Source organism: Monomorium pharaonis, chromosome 10 (assembly GCF_013373865.1).
Source record: "Monomorium pharaonis isolate MP-MQ-018 chromosome 10, ASM1337386v2, whole genome shotgun sequence".
Taxonomy (NCBI): domain Eukaryota; kingdom Metazoa; phylum Arthropoda; class Insecta; order Hymenoptera; family Formicidae; genus Monomorium; species Monomorium pharaonis.
In genome coordinates this window covers 19,760,780-19,784,793 of record NC_050476.1, presented here as the reverse complement: position 1 = coordinate 19,784,793, position 24,014 = coordinate 19,760,780, and the positions used below count along the sequence as shown (strand labels likewise).

Here is a 24,014-nt window from a genome sequence, read left to right as displayed (position 1 = left end):
ATTGTTTTAAATAATCTAATTTAAAAATTTCGATTTTCTGATTTAATACAAATAATGCATTTTAAAATTAATTTTTAATTTAATTTCTAATTTAACTTAATGTAACTTTTAATTATATTAATTTTTTCTTTATCTAGCTTTTAGTATAACTAAATCATTAACTTAATTTAGTTAAAAAAAACGAACTTGTTTAACCCTGAATATTGCACAATATAAATGTGTTAGAATATTTATAATATAAAAATACGATATCGACGTGCAATAAACGATTTTTACGATTTCTCTCGTTACAATAAGGATTTAAGAAATTACGTCAAAAACCCGTGTGCAGATATAGGGAGACTTATGTTGGATATACATTTCATTTGGCGTCCTGCCAATTGGCCTGATCGCCCCAACCGAGCATTGCGGGCATTTCACGGATTCGGCGAATATTTAGTGGGATTTTACGGATTTAACGCTTGCCGTCAAAGCAGGTGGTTTGCACATCGAACATTCATCTTCTGCGGTCGGCAGTCTTGCGGATTAACCGATGGCCCTCTCTTCTCTTGTCAGGTCCTTATACCAGTGTATCATGCCATGGCTTTATCCTTCACCATTCTCTACATTTTACTTTATTCTACAGCATGTGAAATAGTCAATGTGCATATAAGTTTCGTCTAGTGAGGAGACAATTTTCCAAAAATCGCGAATAAATAGAAATGTATTTGTCGATAACTTTTAAAGAGGTTTTGAAAAGTAAACGAAGAAGGTATAAAAAAATTAATATTTATCATTGTCTTTCTATTCTGTATTTTTTTCTTTTTACTTGAACAATCCAAATACAAATAAAATTTCCTTTAATTATATTTCTTTTCATAAAATACCTTTTGTTTTTTTCTAACGTTTAAAATGCTATAATTAAATTTTTTTAATTATGATAAATTATGCTTTTTAAATCATAAAATTAGATATAATTAATATATTATAAAAAATAATAAAAATATAATAAACGTAAATATTTAATTCTAAGTTAAAAGTTATTCATTGATTATTTTTTTCAATTTGAACACATTTATTCCTTATTGTTAATTATATGCTATTAAAAAAAAATTAATATAGATAGAACACCATGTAAAACTATAAAAATAAAATAATATATTAAATTGAGACAAATTAAGTGTAGAAAAAAAAAAGCAATCTTGAGGGGGCACCCGGGTTTGAACCGGGGACCTCTCGATCTGCAGTCGAATGCTCTACCACTGAGCTATACCCCCAATTGGTTATACCTTCTGCTATTACGCTCTTCTGTACATTCTAAGAAAATTACGCTAATATAATTATAATATTTTTTTATTATTTTATAGAAATTTTTCAAAATTTTTACATTTAATTATTTGATAAATATTGCAAAGTATTAAAAACAATAAATAGAAGAATCCTTCAAAATATTAAAGATTTTTTAAATTCATTTAAACAACAAAGAGTTATGAATATATAAATGTCACAATAAGATTTAAAAAAATAGAAAATTACATTTTTTACTTTATTAAAAAAGCGTCTTAATATAATAATTTATTTTTTTTCCCTCTGCATAAGAATAAGATAAATACATGTAGCCTCCACTTGCGTATTAAAATACTTTCCTTTTAGATATTCAATTATATGATTCAACTAATATTTATAAATAATAGATATTTTACGATTTTCTTATATAAAACCAGTCTTTATTATATGTGTATTGTATGAAGAGCTCTGAATGCTAGGCACCGATAATAAGTAAAAAAAGAGAGTAAAATCTATAGAAAAAAAAAATATACAATTTATAGAAGACAAATAGCAAACACAAACATAATATATGTGAATAAAGACAAATATTGAGATATTTGTGTTCGTATAGATATTCTTATATCTGTATTCAGTACATATTATAAATATGTACTAAATATATCACCTAGAATGTCAGGTACTTTACGAGTCTCTTAGGGTAGTAAAAAAAACAGCCCTTGTTGTCGTACAAATAGCCTTGAGCGCTGCCCCCCACGAGCACGGATGGCGACAGGTAAAGTAATATACTGCGGACCACCTAGTGGCTTCATGACTTTGCCATATGTCAGCGTGACTAAGGCACACATGGTCGAGATCATTGTATATCGTATTGACTGAGATGTCTTATCTAATTATCATCCATTAAAATTTACGGTATTATATTTTGAAATGTCGCATCGATTTAAATAGCGTACTTTTTAAGAATTTTACAACAGTGTATGACCAGTCTAGATTTTTATTTACACTGAGAGAAAAGTGTCTAGTATTTGCAACTATAATTGCATAGTAAAATAATTATAGTTGCAAATATCATTTTTATAGTTATTATTTTATAGTTATCATTTTATAGTTATTATTGCTATAATGCTAGTAAATAACCATGTATAGTTGTGCCAAACAAGGTAAAAATTTTACTATAAACTAAAAAGTTTACTATAAATTATAATAATTTCTATCATACATATTCTATCATACAAATTTTCTACCATACATAAATCATAATTATGGTACGTTGAACCATACATATGGTTGTATGAACGAATGCTATAGCTATTGTAACAATAATATAGTGTTAAGTAAACTATAATTTATATTGTTAATTTAACTATAAAAATATTATTACGGCCAAAAATAACTATAAATTATGGTAAATGAAACTATTTTTTTCTCTCAGCGTATTAATATATCATTTCTCTTTTAAATAATAAATAATTCCAAGAAAGTTTATGTCCTGATATTTTCGTAGAAAAAGAATCGATTTGTCGCAGAAGTGACAAAATTAAAATCGTAAAAAGCATACATCTTATATTTCCTTATTATTGAATAGAAATAGGTGGAATTATTATTTGATATATTTTTAGCAGTTTCTTTATAAATTTATATTTGACTTCTGTTTGTCAGAAATTTACACATGTTATATTTAGCATATCATGATATATACAACGATGAAAAGCTACGTTATGAATAACGAATAATCCTAGAAAGGATGCATTATGTAAGATAATGGATTTGCTGGCAAATTACTAATTAAATTATCGCAGTAATTTTCGTTAATTTATCTGTATAATTTAAAGATTCTATAACGGATTCCTTAAGACATCCAGTATGTAATTTGAAAGCTCTCCAATATAAATAATAATAATAAAAAAATTTATATTTTATGATTTAATTAACCGACATAAATAGCAATTATATTTAAAAAGTCACTGTTTTGCATTTTTAAAATATGTTACTGCAAAATATTTACATATACGTTTTACAATTATTGCATATTATTATTACAATGTTTCCTTAAAAAATCTAAAATTGAAGAATTTTATTCCAAAACTAAGTCTATTTTATCAATACCTGAATTGTATAACGCCAAATCATACTCTATTATTCTCTATCGTATAATAAATAATTTTATTATGGCAAGAATTAAATAGAAAACGAGAAATATAAATAGACAAGTAAATAAGAAAAATTCCGCAAGAATCAAACATGTCCAAAAGATTTTTTTTTCTTTAAACGGGCAAAATCAAAATATTATTTAAAACCTATAACTTTGTTCTTTTGTGTCTATTATAGTATATCCTTGCAAACTTATTAGATTTTACACAATAAACGGAAGATGAGAAATTCTTTGTGTTTTCTAAAAATTCAAGTTTTTAAACTGATTGATTTTTTTGTATAGGAAACCTTTCATTATTTATCATTCCTTAGATTTTATGTAGATTATTCCAGATAAAGAAGTTTCATTCCTTTAACATAATTTTTTGTCTCATTATTATGTTGCTACCTCTTACTGCTAAATCAACGATAGGTGTATATTCGAATCCAAGATATTTTGCAAATCGATAAGCAGTTCGGTTGGTTGTTTTACAATGCTTGTCGATTTAACGGAAAAAAAAAAAATAAAGTGAGTAACGTCGAAGTCGGTCTATGCAACCTTCCGTTTGGTTTGCGAATTAATCCATCAAAACAGTCACGGTATAACTCATCCCTTCCTTGTTTTGTTCAGCGCGCCGTCCGCCTCTGTGTTCGCCTCCTAAAGTCCGAGAGTCGATTGCACGCTGCGTTTTAAATGCACCGACAACGACGGGCGGCACGAAAATTTGATTTCGCTCCTATGCATCCATACAAACAGACAAGAGAGATTACATTCCGGTACAAAGTGTACCGAAGCGGTCCCGCGCTTTTTTTCTCTGCCTTACTCTAAGCAGCAATTGATTATCTTTGTGATTACTTTCATAATTGATTGATAAAGCGGTCGTTAAGCAATCGAAAGATCATCCCAAGATTGATTTGAACGAGGTAAATTCACACTCACGTAAGAGACAAATTGCAGCGTAAATTCGTGCGAAAGTTCCTGTGAAGTGGAAAGTAAGAAGAATACGAAATGAAAGTTAGTTCGAGACACTTTTCGCTGCCGAGAATATTTATTACGTGTCATATGAAGCTCCACGTTTTGATTGTGACTGACTTATCCATAACTTTGTTTCCTACAGCTGTAAGTTTAAATCGCGTTGCCGCGTCACGAAATGATATCGACAAGCATTATTACTGAACGAAAATTGTATCAATCTAATCAATCCTTAATCCAGAGAAAATTCTCTTCTAATGAAATAATTATCAAGTGATGGAAGAAGTATCAGTGGCTTTTAAGTCATGCCAATTACATTATCGATTTATCTTTTCGTTGGTCGCCTCGAATCGCAAGTAAGATTAAATCTAATCTTGCTCGACATCGCGATACTAAATTTCCACAGTGTCTGACTCTTTCACTACGTCGATATTTTATATGTATTTATATGAGCTTTATTTTAATCGTCTTTTAAGATTCTGTCAGTTTCGTCAACTATTCACGAATTGATCATCGGGAAATATATTTGAATTATAGCTTCCGTATTTCCGGATGTCGGAATTAATGGATTTTTTACTAAAAATGTGGAAATCAAATTGTCGTTGATTAGATCATAAAATATATGTATGAATCTATCTAAAGTGTCAATTAAAATTTAACGATATCTTTGTCTGAAAGATTAAATATATTTATATACGTTATATCTATATTCACTTTCTAATATATTTCTGACAATGATCGTTGAAAAATAAATGTTATTAAAATGTAAGAACATTTTTAAAATAGAGAAATATTTTATTACACTCTAATAAATATTTGCGTACTTAAATGCAAAAAGTATAATTCTAAAGCAATATGTAGAAATATAATTAATCAATTTATTAGAGTGCCATAAAATTAATATAATTCTAAAAATTAATTTATTTATAATATACAATTTTATTTATTTATAATTAAAAATAATTTTTAGAAAATAATAGACCAATAAATCCTAATTACTAATAATATTTTTTCTCAATTCTTGATAATTTATCGAATTAAGCCAAGTAAATCACATGTGCTTGCTATGGCTATATTATCGCACTCATAAAGTTCTCTAAAATAACTGGAATTCTTATTCTCGCGTAATTCTTATGACATATATATACCAACAGGATGTAGGTATCCTGGCATCAAACCAACTGGCACCATTAACCCAAATACCGTCCATTATAAGGTGAATACCTAGTAGATAAATTAATCACGAATTTCTCTGGCGTCTTCGTTTCTATCGACCTCGAAAATTCGTAATTCGATAATTCAAGATTCAATCAAAGATTCATTCACCGCCAGAAAGTCTCTTTTCGTAAACGCTCTCAGCACATTATTTTGTCATCATTTGGAGTACTACTTTACTTTTTGGTTATTATTGTAACAAAAGCAACTATACCAGTAACAATGAATTATAAAAGTTTTACAAGTAAGACAAATATTTTTTAGTATATTAATTTATGTTCTTAAAAATGCTTTTTCCTATAATTAAATAATTCAATGACTATACAGAAAAGAACGATTCTGCTAAAGTATCTGAAAATTTAACTAAATATATATTGATTTGAAAATACTCTTGTTGGTCCATCAAAGTAAATATAAAAGATTTTCAAGCATGACGTTTAATGCTGCAGAAAGTTTTGATATTTTAACAACCAGCTTGAACAGCTTACATAATTATTTTAATAGTTTAGTGAGATTATTTTCAGATTTGTAATCATTGTACAAAGATCCAAATTTTTAGATATCTCCAAAAAAACATTTTTTAAATCTATATATAATAATAGAAGAACAAAAAAATAGAAAATATATATTATAAAAATATATTACAGTCTCTCCAAAATTTTTCTATAAATTTGCATATTATTTAAATAATATCTATATTTTCGCCAATTTTCTGAAACTTTATTGTATAAACTTTTAAAATTGTATGCCAAATCAGTATCACAAGTATTTCTCTGTTTTGTCGCATAAAATAAAAGAAAATGTCTCAGTAAATATATATAATTATTCTAATCCACTTAACACAACATATTTGCGTCAGTTATTTTGGAAAATTAGCTGCAAATAAATTCGGATTACGAAAAAGTACGCACGGAACTCGCGTATATAAGAATCTTCTTCCTAGGACGAATTAAATTAGCGCGATTTCTTCCTTTTCGCGAAGGACCCCGCCAGACATTTTACACATGCTCGCGTATCCATTATGCAAATACGCGAATGTCACGTCGTGTGTATTTGTAATTTCTCTCTCTATACGCAACCACGATGCACGCATGTGTGTGTATACGATGTTTATTGTGTACTGGGTGATCCAGAAGAAATAAACATTAATAAGCATTTATATGTATACATAAGAGTGAAATTATTTTTAGCAATTGGCATAAAATTTATATTAAAAATATTGCCTTCTTTTTTTGCAAAATTTAATATCAATATTATAAAGGAAAGCAAACTTATGTTCATATACTTCTATTATTAAGATTATATTATTCTATTAAAGTAAATAATTTTAAAAAATCAGAATTTGTTTGAAATTAACTTTTCGCAAAAAAAGGAATTACGTTTGTTAATAAAAATATCTCATTTAGAAGCCAAGATAATTATGATGAGTTCAATATGGTAAATTCATGCTACAAATGCGACAGACCAGTTCGTAGGTGAATCATAAAAACGTATAAAACAATACAATTTGTGATTGTTTAATAGATATCACTCACAGATGACATTGCGAATCTGAAATTTAGTGCTGGCAACGACAACACGCGAGTTCATGAAGATTAAGATAAAACGATCGATATCGGATTCGCTCTTTTTTCAGACCACCTCGTACACATCCCTCGTACCACGTGTAATGCATGCAGGTGCCACGATGCTACGTGCACCCCGACCCATGCACGCTCGTGATCGCGCATCCCGCGCCCGTGGACATCGCAGATCGCGAGGCCGGCGCAGCCGTGGGTCCCTCGTGTGGGTATAGCGTCGGTAGGTGCTGCGTACACACGGGTTGTAGGATCAATATAAGCGATGACACAGCGAGAGCTCATCTTTAAGCCACGCCCACGAGTACGCCAGGAACGAATGCAGACGCGATCCCGGCCGAGCGCGGCCAATCGGCGTGGCGCATCGATTTTTCGTGCCTTTTTCCCTTCTTTTCGCGAAAGTGAATTTCTTCGCGAGGCTGACAAGGCGGTGGTGAGGGTGAGAGGGGAAGAGAACGGAGGGATGGGGAAGAACGCGGGTGAAGGCTTTAAAGGGCGAATAGAGAGGATGCGATGAAGATAGATGAAGAAAGAGAGAAAAGAGAGAGAGAGAGAGAGAGAGAGAGGGAAATAGAGGGATGGAAGCAGTGACGGCAGTTGAGGGAAAGTATGAGGGGATATTGGGGAAACGAGGGGGAAAAGCGCACAGAGGGAGAGAGACGACTGTAGAGAGAAGGCGGAGGATGAGGATCGATGAGGACAGGGTGACTCTTCCATGCTAGGGGTAAACGAACCTCCATTTCATCTACCCTTCATGCCGTTATCGGTTGTCCCTTTTTCAATCGAGGGAGCCCCCCGCTGTTAGGGACATCGAGGTGTACCGCGAGTTCATCCTTGTACGTATCTTGCCAGTCGATACCAGCGGTTCTTGTCGTTGTTTAAAATTGTATTTATCGTTAACAGTATAAATGAATACGCCGCGTACCCATGTATTACGAAAACACAAGCTTTTTTCATTCAGTACTCGCATTTATGATTACATTATCAGAAAAGATTCTTTTTCTTTAATGTAACATTCAATAAACCTCAATGTAAAGATTTTAATAGATATATAGCCTTGCGAAGTATTAAATCATGTGTTAATGAAATATGAGAATCTATTGAAATGATGGAAGAATTAATATAAATATTTTTATTTTATATATAATTTAAAATCTATTTCTATTCAAATAATAGACAAATATAGTCTTCTAAATTTCCGGCATAGAATATATTTATTCCCTATTATTAATGTAATATAATGTAAGATGAATATAAGAAAGAAAAAAAGAGCAAAACCGAGAGAGAGAGACAGAAAAGTTAAAGAAGGATAGTGTCACAAATATGCATATACAATTTTTGCTTTTTAAAGAGAAATTTATATCAATATTTTTGATGTAAAATACTGATTTAATTTCATTTTTCAATTCCCGCGATTTATTTCATTTTAATGAAGAGACGCTTTCATTATCTATTCATGTCAAATACATATTCATAAATTTATTTCTTAATTTTACTTTTTTTATCATTCTTAAATTTATTTTTAATTAATATATTTCACTTTTTCCCAAATATATGTGTATCATATAATTATTCACAAAAATATATAAATGTAGATATAAAATAAAAAATATGAAATCTATGTATGAGTGATCGTAGTGTACTAAACTCTAAACGGTAAATACAAATAATTATATGTATATGCGGATTATTCTTGCGGAATTTATGATTTGTTATGAATAACTTCAATAACCGAACTTCTTTCGCCATCTCGTAGTACGCAAGGCAACTGTGTAAAAAAATGTTTTTATCATTCACGGTAAAATATAATGGTATTATAAATATTTATGCCACACTTAAATTATGGCATTTATTGTAGGCTTTTATATTTTGCGCTATGTTCTATATTTATATAAGTTTAAAAAAAATTGAGAATTTAATATTTCTAAAATTTGAGATTTTTAATGCAGAATTTATGTTATATACATATATATAGGTATATGCTCCTGGCGAGAAATAATAAAATCATTAAACACAAACTTAAAACTTCGATATAAAACGCTATTAATTAATGTATTTTAATAAACATACATTTTGGCATAAAGAAAAAGTAATTTTGTATTTTATTAAATAATATAACGTACCTCATGCGTTTGTGTAATTGTATATTGCATATCCAGTAAATCGCTTTAAGTATAAGCATCAAATGCAAATTCATATAATGCTGTAACCACATAGAATTTTCTGGATGAAACTTACCCCGATAAGAAGATTTTGCAAACATTGTAACTATGCCCTTATAATGGATACGGATTATAAAATCTTTTACAATATTTTATCATACAATTTTATAAATCTTTTCCTATCGGGATATACACGTTTGCATTTTATATTGACACGATATTTAATAACAAATTGTGTCATGTAGTGATTGAAATGTAATATCAATATTTAACTATTCCGATATGCAAATTTCCCATATGCTAAATTTAATGAAAAGTACGTCATCGTTTCAATTTATTCGAGAAAACATTAGGACCGTTTACGGTTTTATACTGAGGATGCAGAATACGGATATTATTTTGTACATGGCGCCATCTGTGATCACACGCTGTATTGAGTAATGTGAGTAATGGAATTGATCAAAAGATGGCATAAGCAGTCAAATTTGCTTGTTAAGCAATTGCAGATTGATATTTTTTAATTAGATATTTGGAATTAACATTTTAATAAATACAATGAATAGTCATATATCTGCTCTGTAGAATTTTCTTTACCTTCTACGTAATTGTTTTTATTACAATAATTTATAGATCGATAATATTAAACATTTTTATACATGTATGTATACTTATACACATTATCTTTGAGCAAGTTCTGTATTATTTTTCTACATAATATCTAAGGGAGCATTAGAACATTTATTCCGTTCGTTTATGCGTCTTAAAAAAGGAATAATGAATGGGAATGCGACCGTTCCAATTAAAGAAAAATCGTCAGTGTTAATAAATTAAATTAGTACAATATTCGATACTCTTTAGTTACTATATATTTATTAATGTGATGCGGTTTAGTATCTCGATGCCGACTAAACTGGCAATCTTATTGATGGCTTATCGTTTTACAATATATTCGCTTACCGACGAAATCGGGAAGTCATGCTCGACGCACGTGTCATTTACAGTGAGGAGAGCGTGATCATCGACAAGTCCAAACAATAAGGATTAAAGACTTTTATATAAAATTTTCTTAATATTATTACATCAAAGAGAGAAAAACGTATTGGGAGAGAGAAGAGATAAAACAAGTTTATTTTTCTCTATATTAAAAAGTTGAAAAAGACAGGAAGGAATAAATTAATAAAAACATATTTATGTAGGATTGGAAAGACAAAAGTCCAAAAATTTTTCGGACTTTAGAATAAGTATCGAGGATTAACTTAAGGAATTTTTATGTTTATCTTGATTTATGACCCAACTTTCGTTGGGCACACAAAAAATTAGTCTATAGACTCATCAATTGTTCCCCTCCACGGAAATCTTTAGTAAAAGGCGAAAGATTTATGCGTGAATTGAAGGGAAACCAGAGTACTGAGACGGTCTCGGCCGTCAGTATTTATAGCATTTTATGAGGATTTGACTTACGAGAAATTGCGCCCTCTAGGGACCACTGTGAGCGTTAGCTGGTTAGCACAAAGACGCCCGTAGAGTATGGCGGGAAATTTAATTGTTCTTCCAGTTTACCTTACCAATTTTAGTTTAACGGATAGCCTTATTTTGCTGTCATTTTATAATAAATTATTTTAACACATATTAAGATTATATATTATATATAATACTATACTAAACACGTCGTAATTAAGTGCGTTAATGATTCCAAATGTAATTTTTTAAACTTAATTATTAAATTAAAACCTACAGTATTTTTTAATTCTGCAGAAATTTTTTTGGATAAAAGCTTTTAAACTTATTCTTTTGTGCATAGAAATTACATTTTTGAAATAAACAGATTTTGTTGTTTCTTGCAAAAAGAAATATATTAGTTGCAGTTAATATAGAATGCGAGTAATAGCTATTATTGAAGAACCTTGAAACCTGTCTCTATCCTGTTACAAGAAAAACCTGTAATAAATGGTAATAAAAGTAACACGGCGTCACAAGAATCCAATTTTCTGCCGCTACCGCGAATTTCTTCCTGTCCCATTCTTGTGAATTACTGGATGTGCTGACTGTGCGTTGGAAAAGTCTGCCAACTTTCATTTTCCCTAACTTTTACAGTTCAATATAAAAGTAATATATATAAGTATAGGTCTTACAGCTATATGTATCTACAAAATCTACTTCTTTTCTATGCGCGTAATTATTTCAATTTAACTTAAATTAATTGTTTTTTATTATGTTATTATATGATATAATATACAATAAAGAATTTCAAAACTTTTGTATAATATTTTAATTCTATTTTTTAACTTTTACTTTTCTTACATTAATATTTAAAATAATATTTAATTCAGGTAGAGTAAGATATAAATTATTTTTATATTTAGTATTTAAATAATATGGACAAAAATACTTTAAATCTTTAATTATGTCCTTTTAAAACTTTAATAACTACATCTTTTCTTTTTTCTCTCATAATTTAATTTTTAGTTTTTCTAAAGTAATACAAACGTATACAGAATATATTGTGAACATTTTATACTTGTTAGACATACAAATAATATTAGAGAACAAATCCTCGAAGGGGGCGTAGCTCAGATGGTAGAGCGCTCGCTTAGCATGCGAGAGGTACCGGGATCGATACCCGGCGCCTCCAGAACTATTTTTTTTACTTTTTTACGAAAAATTATTATAACAAAAAAAAATAAGAACACAATTAATGGAAACATATTCACGTAAATCTTTTTAATCTACAAAAATAGATAGAAAACTTTAATATGAAAATATTTAAAAAAATATTCTTATCAATAAAATCTTACTTGATCATTGTTTATAATGCCTATTAAAATTAATACGGGATATACTGATATCTAATTAAATTATTTGAATCTATTTTCATTAATGTAAATTAATTTTAAACTCGATTTAACTTCTTTATCTTTTCCAAATTCTCAGAACTAAAGAAATAAAAAGAAATTAAATTAAGATTAAAGTTAATTTATATTTTAAAAGACATTAAATTTATACATATCATTTATATTTTATATAAGAACATTATAAAACCATGCATCAACTTATCTATGTAGAAATAAGGCTACCTTTCCGAGTAGGCGCCGTGGCTTAGTTGGTTAAAGCGCCTGTCTAGTAAACAGGAGATCGAGGGTTCGAATCCCTCCGGGGCCTCAATCCCGCTGGTTCATCAGCGTGTGATTTTTTTTTAAATTTGATTTTTATTTTTATTTACAAATTATATCTTTAAAGTATTAATAGATAAAATATAAGTTAATATATAAAATTAACCTAAAGTAAATTAATACATAAAATATTTGGTACTTGTATTTTAAAATTAGACATTTGTTGCATATAAACTTGCTAAAAGATTAATTGTAAGTAAAACAATTATTAAAAAAATTTTTAATTCTCACAAAACATTTTTATACGCAAAAATTTTATTTTAATTGTTTTATTTTTAATTAAATTTATTTTAAATTTTTAGATTGTTAATGATTAAAAGTGTATTAATTAATAATAATCTATAACTATTATTAAGTGTTTAATTATTGTAACTAAGTTATTATTAATTGATAAAGAATAAGAGAGATTATATGTTATACTAATATCTGCAAATTTTATATTTATATTTTTTATATTTTTATAATTAGAAATTATATTATATATAAATTGTTAAAACAATTGCGTTCAATATATTTACTGTCTGACGTATAATATTCAGCTTTTAGAAAAATATTTTTAATTAATTTAAAATGACATATAAAAGTTTTAATTGTTAAAATATATCAATTACAAAATATCTTTTATAAAAATATATTATTGAACTTTCAAAAAAATTATTGGAATTAAAAGCGAACATTAAAGGTGAATTTCTACTAATTTTCAATATTTTTTTCGCGAATCCAATAATATTTTTTCATAAAGAATAAAATAATAAAAATAATGCAACATGAAAAAAAATTAACCATGACAATCGCATTACCTACTCATTTTGCAGTTTATGATTACATTTTATGTATTATAGCTTTAAGAATATAATGTTTTATGCCAGACATTCTTCACAATATATTTATTGAATATAGCTAGAGAATTCTGATAAACTTAATAGTTAAACTAATAAAGTATATTACGTGTGAATATGTGCAATAATGTGCATGCTTACATAAAATAAATTTTAAAAATAAATACACATTGTGAAACTTATTTATAGTTCTACAGTCATGCTATTGTTTATATTTTATAAGACTTATTAAATAAATTACAAAAAGTTTTAATTAAATTATAAAATCACTCCTGTAATCGAGATTTTATTGCCAAATTTATTGTCTTAAAAATATACGACCACGAACAAAGTTATTTACATGATCAAACGACGATGAAAGAAAAAGTGAAAGAAAAACTATTTTAATGTTAACAGAAACGTGTTATCCTAAGCCGACAGAAAACCCTTTAAATGTTTACATAAATGATTTCAATTCTTTTTACTTAATGTTTAATTAATTATATATCTTATTTAAATAATTCATTAGATAATGTATAATTATCCTTTTTTTTATAAGTTATTTGCAATTTATTTGCAAAGGTTATATATATATATATGAAATAAATATATATAAATTTTTTTAAGTACGTCAATTTTTTGTATCTTTTTTAATAATTTTCTTCCTTGTCTCTAATCCTATCTTTAATTACAATAATCTAAAAGATATAATTACGAGCGTATTGAAATAGACTACGCAATAGTTACTTAACAAGAGAAAAAAAGAATTATATGAAATGGTCTCAGACGCTCTTAAACGGAGAATTTGAAAGTGACATAAAATACTTTTCTGCAATCCTCTTCTGCTTTCTATTTGTATTGCTCTTCTACTTTCTATTTGTGAACAGAAATTAATCTTTGGCTCTTAGATCTTATATTAATTATAAGCAATCGGAGATAAACAAATAAAAATAAAAATTGTAATAATGTATATAAATATATTAGTTTTCTCCAATTTATATTGCTTATAAATTTACATAACAATGTACAATATTCTGTTTTAATTTCTTTGGCATACGTGACAAGGAAAATTCTAAAGAACGTAGCACATTCAATTTATCTCGGAAACGGAAAAAAACTAAAAAAAAAGAGTTAGTGTATTCATCAATCGTGGAATGTGATGTGTCATAATACTTGCAGCGGACAACTGCTACTAAACTGAAAGTCGCGAAAGTAGGTCACTGAGAAACCAGTTGAATTAATAATAAATAAAGATGAGATTGTATGGGATTTGAATCCGGGACCTCTCGCACCCTAAGAAAAAATCATAGATCAACGAGTAATATATAAAACTTGTTGCTATTGTAACGATTAACTTGCTAATTTGTCAAAATCAGTCAATTAAATATGTTAAATATTTTACTTATAAACGATAGATTACAGATATATGTTTACGTTTATTTTACAGTTCTTTTTACGTTTATTTAACAGTTTAAATAAATTAAAATATCTAATTAATAAAGAACTAGTAAAAAAATTAACAATTAAATCTAAATTAAATCATCTATTAAAAACATAGCTACATTATATCTAATGTAAAACATTATTTAATGTAAAACATTACTTGCTTACTTAAAACATTATTACTCATAAAATATAAAGATGTCAGAGAACGTGACAATAAAGAAACTAGAAAATCTTTATAAGAATAAAAGAAAAAAACAAATGATTATCGAACGGAATAGATAATAAAAATAAAAAACAAATAATAGGTACATGAGAAAATCATACAAATGGAATGTTCGACAAAATAATATCCGATTGAAATGGAAGGCATACAGATAACCAATGTTGCGCGCGTAACTGTCTTAAAATACATCAAATATCTCTTATTAAAAAAATAGCTTTTCCAGTTAATTTTATTTGACTTTGTGATTGCGTTCATGTGGAAGATCAAGAAAGAAAAAGTTTTTACAAGGCTCGTTGGTCTAGGGGTATGATTCTCGCTTCGGGTGCGAGAGGTCCCGGGTTCAAATCCCGGACGAGCCCGCAACCTTTCTTTTTAAGTCATCATATTTATGCCGATATATTTCAAAATATATAACATTATTAAAGAATTAATATAATTATAATAATTAATCTTATAAATACTTTCCCCGCTTATTATTTTTATAATTCATATTAATGATAAGAATCTGTTCAATTTTGTAATATGTAATTTTTTTTAATATATGCAATTATGCGACAAAAACTATACATAAAATAAATTTTAATATGTTAAAAATATTGATCTAATTAACTAATTTTAACAAAATTAATTAATTTTAATAACAAAACTTTTTTTATTTCCAGCTTGTGCATGAAATAATGAAACTTATTCTATTTAATTTTTCTGTGAATGTCGTAATTTTTTAAGCAATTAGCACAAATATTATTAATTTTAAACAATAACAAAAAAATAATGTCGTTGGCAATCATGCGTTAATGAATTTTAACTACTTTGATTTTTCATATCTCTAGAATCAATTCTCGGTTCAACTTAATTTTTTTTTTAATAATTGATCCCTCATTATAAAGTATCGTTAGTACACAAATTAGTTCCAAAATTGCGAAACCAAAAAGAGGTGAGAAAAAACTACTAATTAACTAAACTCAAGTAATATTTGACTTTGATTACTGATTAATTAAACAATAAAAAAATTTCTAGTTTAATTATTAATTATCTAAATAATCATTAAATAAAGCTGAAAATATTACTAAAAATATCGATCACTGTTGGACATTTTATGTTTTATTAACTTAATGAGCAATCAGTCAGAATTGTAGTTATGTTATTGCACCATATAGAATTGTAAATGGTTCATTGCAACAAAATAAAATCTCTTCTGTTATACAGTGGTTTACCAGAGAAAAATGCTTCCGCATGTTCTCAGTAATATACCAAATTTGGTGTGATTACAGAGAAAGCAAGTGAAAGTTTTCTGGGTGGTATTTAACGTTAGAGGATGTATTCGACTGAAAACACTTCTGAATCGTCAATCGGCTCGCGCGTCCATCTCAAGTCGTACATATCAGTCAGTTTGATTTTTTCCGCATATTGTAATGTGTCCGATTCAATAGTGCCAGCGAAATCCGAGTCTTGGTTTCGAGTGAAAGATCGTCGGCAGATAACAATGTTCATAATGTATACAAAGTGAAATTTTCGCTGTTCTGTGCAAAACACGACGCGTAGATTGTATAGGTACGAATTTGACAATAGCTCGTGTAAATAAAAGCAAGATAAAAATATTTGTCCTGAAAATAGAAAGAAAAAACGCGAGACATTATTTTATCGAGAGACTTCTATGTTTCGTACGAAAAATCTTTCTCTATGGTCAAGCATTTACTATATTATGTTTTATCAGTTAAATCGTTGATTATAATAGTATCGCTCATGATATAATAGTGTGGAGAATTCTATGTGCTTGTGTAACATAATAATTTTTATCTAAAAATGTAAAAACAAAAATGTGTGTGCCGTTACATTTGCGATACTGTATTTCTCTGCAAAATCACTTGCAATTTAGGACTTTAAAAGATGCTTATGTGACATTAAATTCTCAAAAAGTTATTTTAATAAGTGCAATAAATTAATAAGTGCAAAGTTTAAATCAAGGTCTTTATAAAAAATAATCCAAGTAGCATAAAATTTATAGTAACAAAATGATACAGCTGTACAGTTACATAAATTGTTTGCGATTTTCTAAGAAATACATAAACTTAATTATATATTAAAGACAAATAAAGCTGCAGTCCAATCGCCTTGCTTTACTTTTCATTATAAAAAAAAATTAATTAAAATAATTTGTTTTAATTTATCGTTACAGCGCGTCGCGTGCTCTTAAAATTAAAAAAATATGGATACAAGGGAATTCGTAGAATTTGCTAAGGCGACTATAGACTATGTTGCGGACTATACCGAAACTTTGAGAAGTAGAAATGTATTACCGGATGTAAAGCCAGGTTACCTTAGCAAGTTATTGCCCAAAGAAGCGCCGCAAAACTCCGAGAAATGGCAAGACATACTCAAAGATGTGGAACAATATATTATGCCAGGGGTAAATTTTTAATTCTTTTCCAGTTATAAAAAGATAGTATCATATTAGAACTCAATTGTAATAGTAAATTTTAATACTCAGAGATGTATTGATAAAAACAGAGATACTAAAGAGAAAACAGTTATTCTGTGTGTTAACAAATATAATAAAAGATATATAAAAATTACAAAATGCAATAAATTAAAAATTAAAAACTATTACTTTGTATAGTATTGCTCAAAATTAATGTTTTAGTCTAATGGCTTTTCTTACAATTTGGTTTTAACTTATTTATTTTAAATAAATGTTCAATATTTCTAAATGTATATTAAAAATTCCTCTTTTTCTTCTATCATATTATTATAAAAAAAAAGAAAGAAAATGAGCTTTATTATTTCCATCAATACGTACAGATAACACATTGGAATTCGCCACACTTTCACGCGTATTTCCCAACGGCTAACTCTTATCCAGCTATCGTCGCTGAAATTTTGAGCTGCGCTATCGGATGCATCGGTTTTAGCTGGATAACATCTCCAGCTTGTACCGAACTCGAGGTCATTACGTGCAATTGGCTTGGTAAATTGTTAGGCCTACCTAACGAGTTTTTGCATTCGACCAATGGAACAGGTGGAGGAGTCATTCAGGTAAATATTATGTATAATAATTATCAAGTATAATAAGAGTATCTTACGAATTTCAAGGTTTTTAAACCATTATATAATTATCTTTTAATTTAATTTAATTTAATAAATGTAATTTTTAACTGAGTCAGTTTTCTGTTTATGTATAACTTTTAATATAAATAAAGTAACTTTATAAGCCATTAATTATAATTTAATTTTGTAAAACAATATTGATTTACTCAACTTTACAAAATACATACAACTACGTCAATATTTTTCATTTAACAAAATATAATGTTTAAGCTTAAGGGAGTGATTGAGGTATATCACAATTTCCAAAAAAAATTATGATAAAAAATAATGGGCTCGTCCGGGATTTGAACCCGGGACCTCTCGCACCCTAAGCGAGAATCATACCCCTAGACCAACGAGCCGTTGTTTATCTCGATTGTTATACAGACACCACAGACAAAATTAATAATTTTTAAACACTGAAATATTATTTTACTTTGTAAAATAAATACTTATTGTATTTTAATAATAAATGTAAAAATATATATACAAATTATAATTTTAAATAATTTGTGATAATTTTGTGTTACATATGTTATACAATATAATTTTCTTTACAACAAAATATATTGTATATCATTTTGTATATATTAATTAATTCAGTTTTTTATTTAAACCTTCTTTATATATTTTAATTTTACTAACATAATGTTAATATATTATTGTACATTTTAATATATTTAATATTGTAACGTATAAAACTATAATAATAATATTATTATTATATTTTTTATTAATTAGTTTATTGATTTCTCAGGGATCTGCAAGTGAATGTACATTCATATGTCTATTAGCTGCGAAAGATCACACAACACGTCGAATAAAACGTCTTCATTCGGAGATAGATGAGGACCATATTAAATCTAAATTAGTCGCATATACCTCCAGTGAGTATAAATGAAAATAAAAGTTTTAATGCGCGTATTGTGTGATAAAATGTCATTTAATTATTAAGCAAAAAAGGTCCAATGTCAAATTCTGCAATGTCAATATTATATCCCGTAAATAAATCACTTAGTAATTCTACATAAAGGGGATATTTGTATAAATATATTTTTTACAAATTCTCAGATCAGTCCAATTCTTCAGTGGAAAAGGCAGGGATTTTAGGATCAGTGCCAATGAGATTGCTACCAGTGGATGATAAGTGCTCTCTGCGTGGAGAAACTTTAAAGAAAGCGATACAGGAAGATTTGGAGAAAGGCCTTATACCGTGTTACGTCGTCGCTACTTTAGGAACTACTGGCACCTGTGCTTTTGACAATATCGATGAGATAGGGCCAATATGCAAAGAATATAACATATGGTTGCACATTGACGCTGCTTACGCAGGTATAATTTAATGCAATACAATTTAATTTTTTTTTTATTACTTTGTATGTCTTACATATTAGACGTAAAATACGTTACTTCAAATAATTGTTAAAATATCATTAATAAAAGAAAGATTGAATTTTTGCTATTAAAAAATCACTAAATAAAAAATTATAATTACTTATATTATTTCTAAATTACAACAAAAATAATTGCTTTAATTATATTGATTCAGGTGCAGCGTTTGTTTGTCCGGAATTTCGTTACTTGATGTCCGGCATTCACTACGCGGATTCTTTTAACGTAAACGCGCACAAATGGTTACTTACAAATTTCGATGCTTCAGTAATGTGGTGAGTGTTTCAATATTATTACACAGAAAGATTTTTTGTTCAAAAATTTAGCTAAATAAAATTGTGAAAATAATAACGTTATATTAGCATTCAATATAATTACATTATCAAAATAATTATATTAAATGCTCAAATTGATTGTTAGAAAATTTTAGCAATAAGTTGTTATTGAAAATTTTTGTAGTGTAATTATCTTGAATCTATATAATTATTTTAATAGTCCCAAAAATATATATGTTCAATTTTTGAACATTTTATTCTAACCATTTTTTTTTATTTAAACACAAATAATTTAATTATTTTAATTAAGTAAATTTTTATAAATCTTTATGTGATTTATTATATTGTACATCTAAATAAATGTAAAATCTTTTTATAAAAAATTAAAATTATATACTCTTTAATATAGAAAAATTTAGATTATAAAATTTAGATATTTTTTTAAATCAAAATAATTAAGAAAATAGAAAAGAAGTGGTAATAATAATAACATAATTTATATGATAAGTTTGTAATAATGTAATTATTATTTTTAGGGTAAAAGATTCGAGACGACTTGTACAAGCATTCAATGTTAACAGAATATACCTTGCTCACGATAAGGAAGAACTTGTACCAGATTATAGAGTAAGATTTTATAAATTTTGCTAATCCATTATTGTTGTCTTGATAAACTATTTAATAATATAACAATGATTACCGGCCGTTTTCATTATTTAAAGATATTTTTACAGAATTGGCAGATAGCATTAGGTCGACGTTTTCGTTCGTTAAAACTTTGGTTCGTTATGCGTATTTATGGAGCGCAAGGACTTCAAGAGCACGTTAGACGTACTATAAAACTGGCGCAGCTTTTTGAAAAATACGTCAGATCGGATGATAGGTTTGAAATAGTCACCGAAGTCGTTATGGGTCTAGTCTGTTTTCGTATCAAAGTAGGTCTTTTTAATTATTAACTTTTTATCAAATTACAAATCAATCTATCAATTTAAACTTTATCAATTTAAAAGTTACTTTTAATTATGAATTTATCCCGTTTTATTTATAATTTTTTTTAGCTAATTAAATAGAAATTTATTTCTACTTTTTGTTTTTTTATGTTATGTAATTCGAGTAATTAATTAATTATTTATGTAAAAAAAAAAGATTAAATTCCTTTTCTTATTAGTAATACAGCTTAATTATAAATTAACTAAAAAACTTAAAAAAAATTTTGCAATAAGGAATTAAATAAATTCCTTTTTTTAGGGTGATAACAGTTTGACAAAGGAACTTTTAGACCGTTTGCAGGCTAGAAGACAAATTTATCTTATCGTCGGCACATATCAGCAGAAACTTGTCGCTAGGTTCGTCGTATGCAGTCGATTATGTCGAGAAGAAGACATCGCTTTCTCGTGGAATGAAATAAGTTGTCAAACGACAGAAATTTTGCGAGATAAATTCCATAACAAGACAATCCATAATATTATAAAATCGGCGGACGATATTGCGACAAGGATAGAAAGTTTGAACTTAAAGACGAAAAAAATTTCGCAGAAAATATCATAGTTTTTCGTATCTTTTATCTTGATCTTTCATCTGTAAAATTTCCATGACAGATTCTAATTACGCTGCGTATTGTTATTTTTGTTGTCTTCAATTTCTGATAAATTCTTAATTGCAAAATCTAAATCAACATAATTCTTTAACGACATATAAGCATTAAATATTATTATGTTAATTATTATTGCTTTTTATTGGCAAATTTTTGTTATGTTTGATATTTTATTATTCTGGTGTATATAGGTACCATAGTAAGAGAGTATATGTATATTCAACATAAGTATCTGTGAAATGTAAAATAAAGATTAGTTTTTAGCGCTTATATTGCTGCATCAATTTTTTATAACGTTTTAAACATTTATGTACTGCACCACATTTTTTACTTTTTAGTATTTAATACTCATCTTTTTTTCTTAATTATTATAGATATTATGGGTCTCCTTAATTTTTGATACTTTTATAAGTATAGTATAAATAATCACTATATCGCATAAATTCTTGATATTCTCGCAAACTTTGACCAGATTGTTGATCATCAACATTTGTTGTTCTTCTTCGCTACTGACTATTGTATCACTCCATCTGTATTTGCTTGCACATTTTGAACACTACTCATGTTCAGCGCATTCTATACAAACATATTATATAAATTTTACTTAGAATACTAAGTATAAATTATAAATAATACAAACATAAATTATTAATTTAAAACAATTTTTACTTTAAATTGCACATAAAATGTCACGTTTAACCACAATTGCAATTAATTACAGCAATTGATAAAGAGCGGTTTTTCCACTAGACCAACTAATAAAAAATTTTTAATTATCCAATTAGCGATGTAGAAAATTGAGTCTCACGTATATTATGGCTCTTGCACAAAAATTGCGCTGCGTTCAGAAACATCCAGATAATCATTTTATCCTTGTTGTCCATCAAATTTTAAAACAAGGATAAAAACAAATTAGTATTGGCAGTAGTATATTCTGCTTTGTTCTTTCTGATTAGCTTTTTGTTGTTCTGTTTTCTGCTTTTATTTAGTAGACAGATGTAATATTTCTTATTTTTTGTGATTATAATTAGTTGAGGGGGAAGGGGAAGAGATTGTTTGGTCAAGTTTCATAAAATAATCTTATATAATTTAGGAAATAATAATTTAGTTAAAATTGATGAATAAAAATTGGGCGTTTAGTTAGCAGACGTAATACTGAAAAAATTTTTTTTGTTTTATATATTTCTTTAATTCTTTTAATGTCAATCAATTGGAAATCATTTGGGATAGACGCGTCTACAAAATTTTAATATTTGGAAAATAATTTTATTGTAATAAAATAAATTTAAGGAAATCCTAAAGACATCTGATTTATCGACATTATTTAAATACACTAATATTTAAATTAGCTTTACACAAATGATTCCCACAAATGTATTTCAATATATTTATGCCAATCATTTGTAATCAAGTTCGTAAATTATTGTAATCTATTTAAATAAAGTAAATGGTAATCACTACTTATCTTTTTCGCTTTTCTTTCATGTTTAAAATATTTAAAATTGTATTTTTAAATGTGAATTTTTCGCAATTGTAAAAATAAATATTTATGTTAAGTTTTAAACAATTCTATATTAATTTAAATTTCAAGTGACTTCCCTCTTCTTTCCTAACACAAATTTCACGGAGTCTACTTTCGAATTAAAGCAATTAAATTTGCAGGGCATCTGTCGTGTAACTTCCCCTAGGGTAAAAAGTAAAAAGTGAAAAGTTTCACGTAAACTCGTGATCATGCAACTCAACAAAACGTAAAAATATGGAACTTTTTATATAAACGTTTCCAAATCTAATGGTAATATAACTAATAGTTCTGTAAGTTGTTACTTTAAAAAATTTACGTGAAATAAATAGAGTAAATAGAGTAAAAATGAAAAGTGAAAAGTAAAAAATGAAAATTATTACATGAAATTACATGATGACTGATGCCCTAAGTCAAAATTTTTTGGGACCCTACGAATGCTTGACCGCGGAAAAAGACTGGAGATGCTAAAGTTGTCCTGTTTTACTGATAATTTTATTTCTCACTAATCTTTTAATTGCACTTACAGAATTAAAAATTCTCCAGAATTAAGAAGATGCTAAACTGTCCGTCAAATTTGATCGAGGTCGATAATGTAGAGTCATTTGTTTATCCTTGTTTATAAAAATATTTGCTTCAAAATACAAATTATGTAGCTTATACGTATAAATAAATAACATCTCTCACTTCAGAATAGATTGAAGAATAAGACTATATTCGTCAAATTACAATTAAAAGCCGTAAAAAAGTTTTTTGTATGATCAAATTTATAATACCAGAGAAGTGAATACACGAAAAAATGGTTAGTTGAACTTTTATTTCTTTATATATGAGATATATAAACAATAAATTATGAAAACAATAATTGTTATCGTTTTATTCACAAATATTTCGATTATTTCGATTTTACGGTATTAACCGTTAGATCGAAAAATAATGAATAATCATATGTTTAAAAAAATATTTTGATACAAATAAAACTTTTTGGTACAAATAAAAAAATTGATAATAGATATTTTAAAATATAATTCTTCAGCTTTCCAATTAACATATTTTAAAGTATTTTTTCTTTTTTTCTACAAAATGCAATCGTTTGAAAAAAAAAAACAATTTTTATGCAAAATTTTTTTATTTATTGTCTGTCTATCAAATATATCTTTTTCCACT

At 27.3% G+C, this 24,014-nt stretch overlaps 1 protein-coding gene and 6 non-coding genes across 7 annotated transcripts; 4 read left to right on the top strand and 3 right to left on the bottom strand.

Annotated features, from left to right (window-relative positions):
* Positions 1–1,184: 1,184 nt before the first annotated feature.
* Positions 1,185–1,256, bottom strand: Trnac-gca. Its single transcript has one exon. It is a non-coding gene; the product is annotated as a tRNA-Cys (tRNA).
* A 9,357-nt stretch (positions 1,257–10,613) lies between these two features.
* LOC114254353 lies at positions 10,614–10,734 on the bottom strand. The gene has a single exon (XR_003625726.1). It is a non-coding gene; the product is annotated as a U5 spliceosomal RNA (small nuclear RNA).
* A 1,151-nt stretch (positions 10,735–11,885) lies between these two features.
* On the top strand, positions 11,886–11,958 carry Trnaa-agc. The gene has a single exon. It is a non-coding gene; the product is annotated as a tRNA-Ala (tRNA).
* A 453-nt stretch (positions 11,959–12,411) lies between these two features.
* Trnat-agu lies at positions 12,412–12,485 on the top strand. The gene has a single exon. It is a non-coding gene; the product is annotated as a tRNA-Thr (tRNA).
* A 2,785-nt stretch (positions 12,486–15,270) lies between these two features.
* Trnap-cgg lies at positions 15,271–15,342 on the top strand. The gene has a single exon. It is a non-coding gene; the product is annotated as a tRNA-Pro (tRNA).
* A 378-nt stretch (positions 15,343–15,720) lies between these two features.
* On the top strand, positions 15,721–23,806 carry LOC105829430 (aromatic-L-amino-acid decarboxylase). The gene is made up of 8 exons (XM_012668267.3): positions 15,721–17,390; positions 17,783–18,016; positions 18,825–18,954; positions 19,139–19,399; positions 19,617–19,734; positions 20,271–20,361; positions 20,469–20,669; positions 20,983–23,806. Exons 1-8 carry the CDS (start codon positions 17,190–17,192, stop codon positions 21,280–21,282), a joined length of 1,536 nt encoding a protein of 511 aa, XP_012523721.1. The 5' UTR covers positions 15,721–17,189; the 3' UTR covers positions 21,283–23,806.
* Trnap-agg lies at positions 18,358–18,429 on the bottom strand. Its single transcript has one exon. It is a non-coding gene; the product is annotated as a tRNA-Pro (tRNA).
* Positions 23,807–24,014: the final 208 nt, after the last annotated feature.

Bases quoted from the DNA above. Each gene is read 5' to 3' on its own strand.
- LOC105829430 (XM_012668267.3), top strand. From the start codon at position 17,190: ATGGATACAAGGGAATTCGTAGAATTTGCTAAGGCGACTATAGACTAT. The intron at 18,955-19,138 runs GTGAGTATAAAT...ACAAATTCTCAG, and splicing joins ATTAGTCGCATATACCTCCA to ATCAGTCCAATTCTTCAGTG. The intron at 20,670-20,982 runs GTAGGTCTTTTT...TCCTTTTTTTAG, and splicing joins TAGTCTGTTTTCGTATCAAA to GGTGATAACAGTTTGACAAA.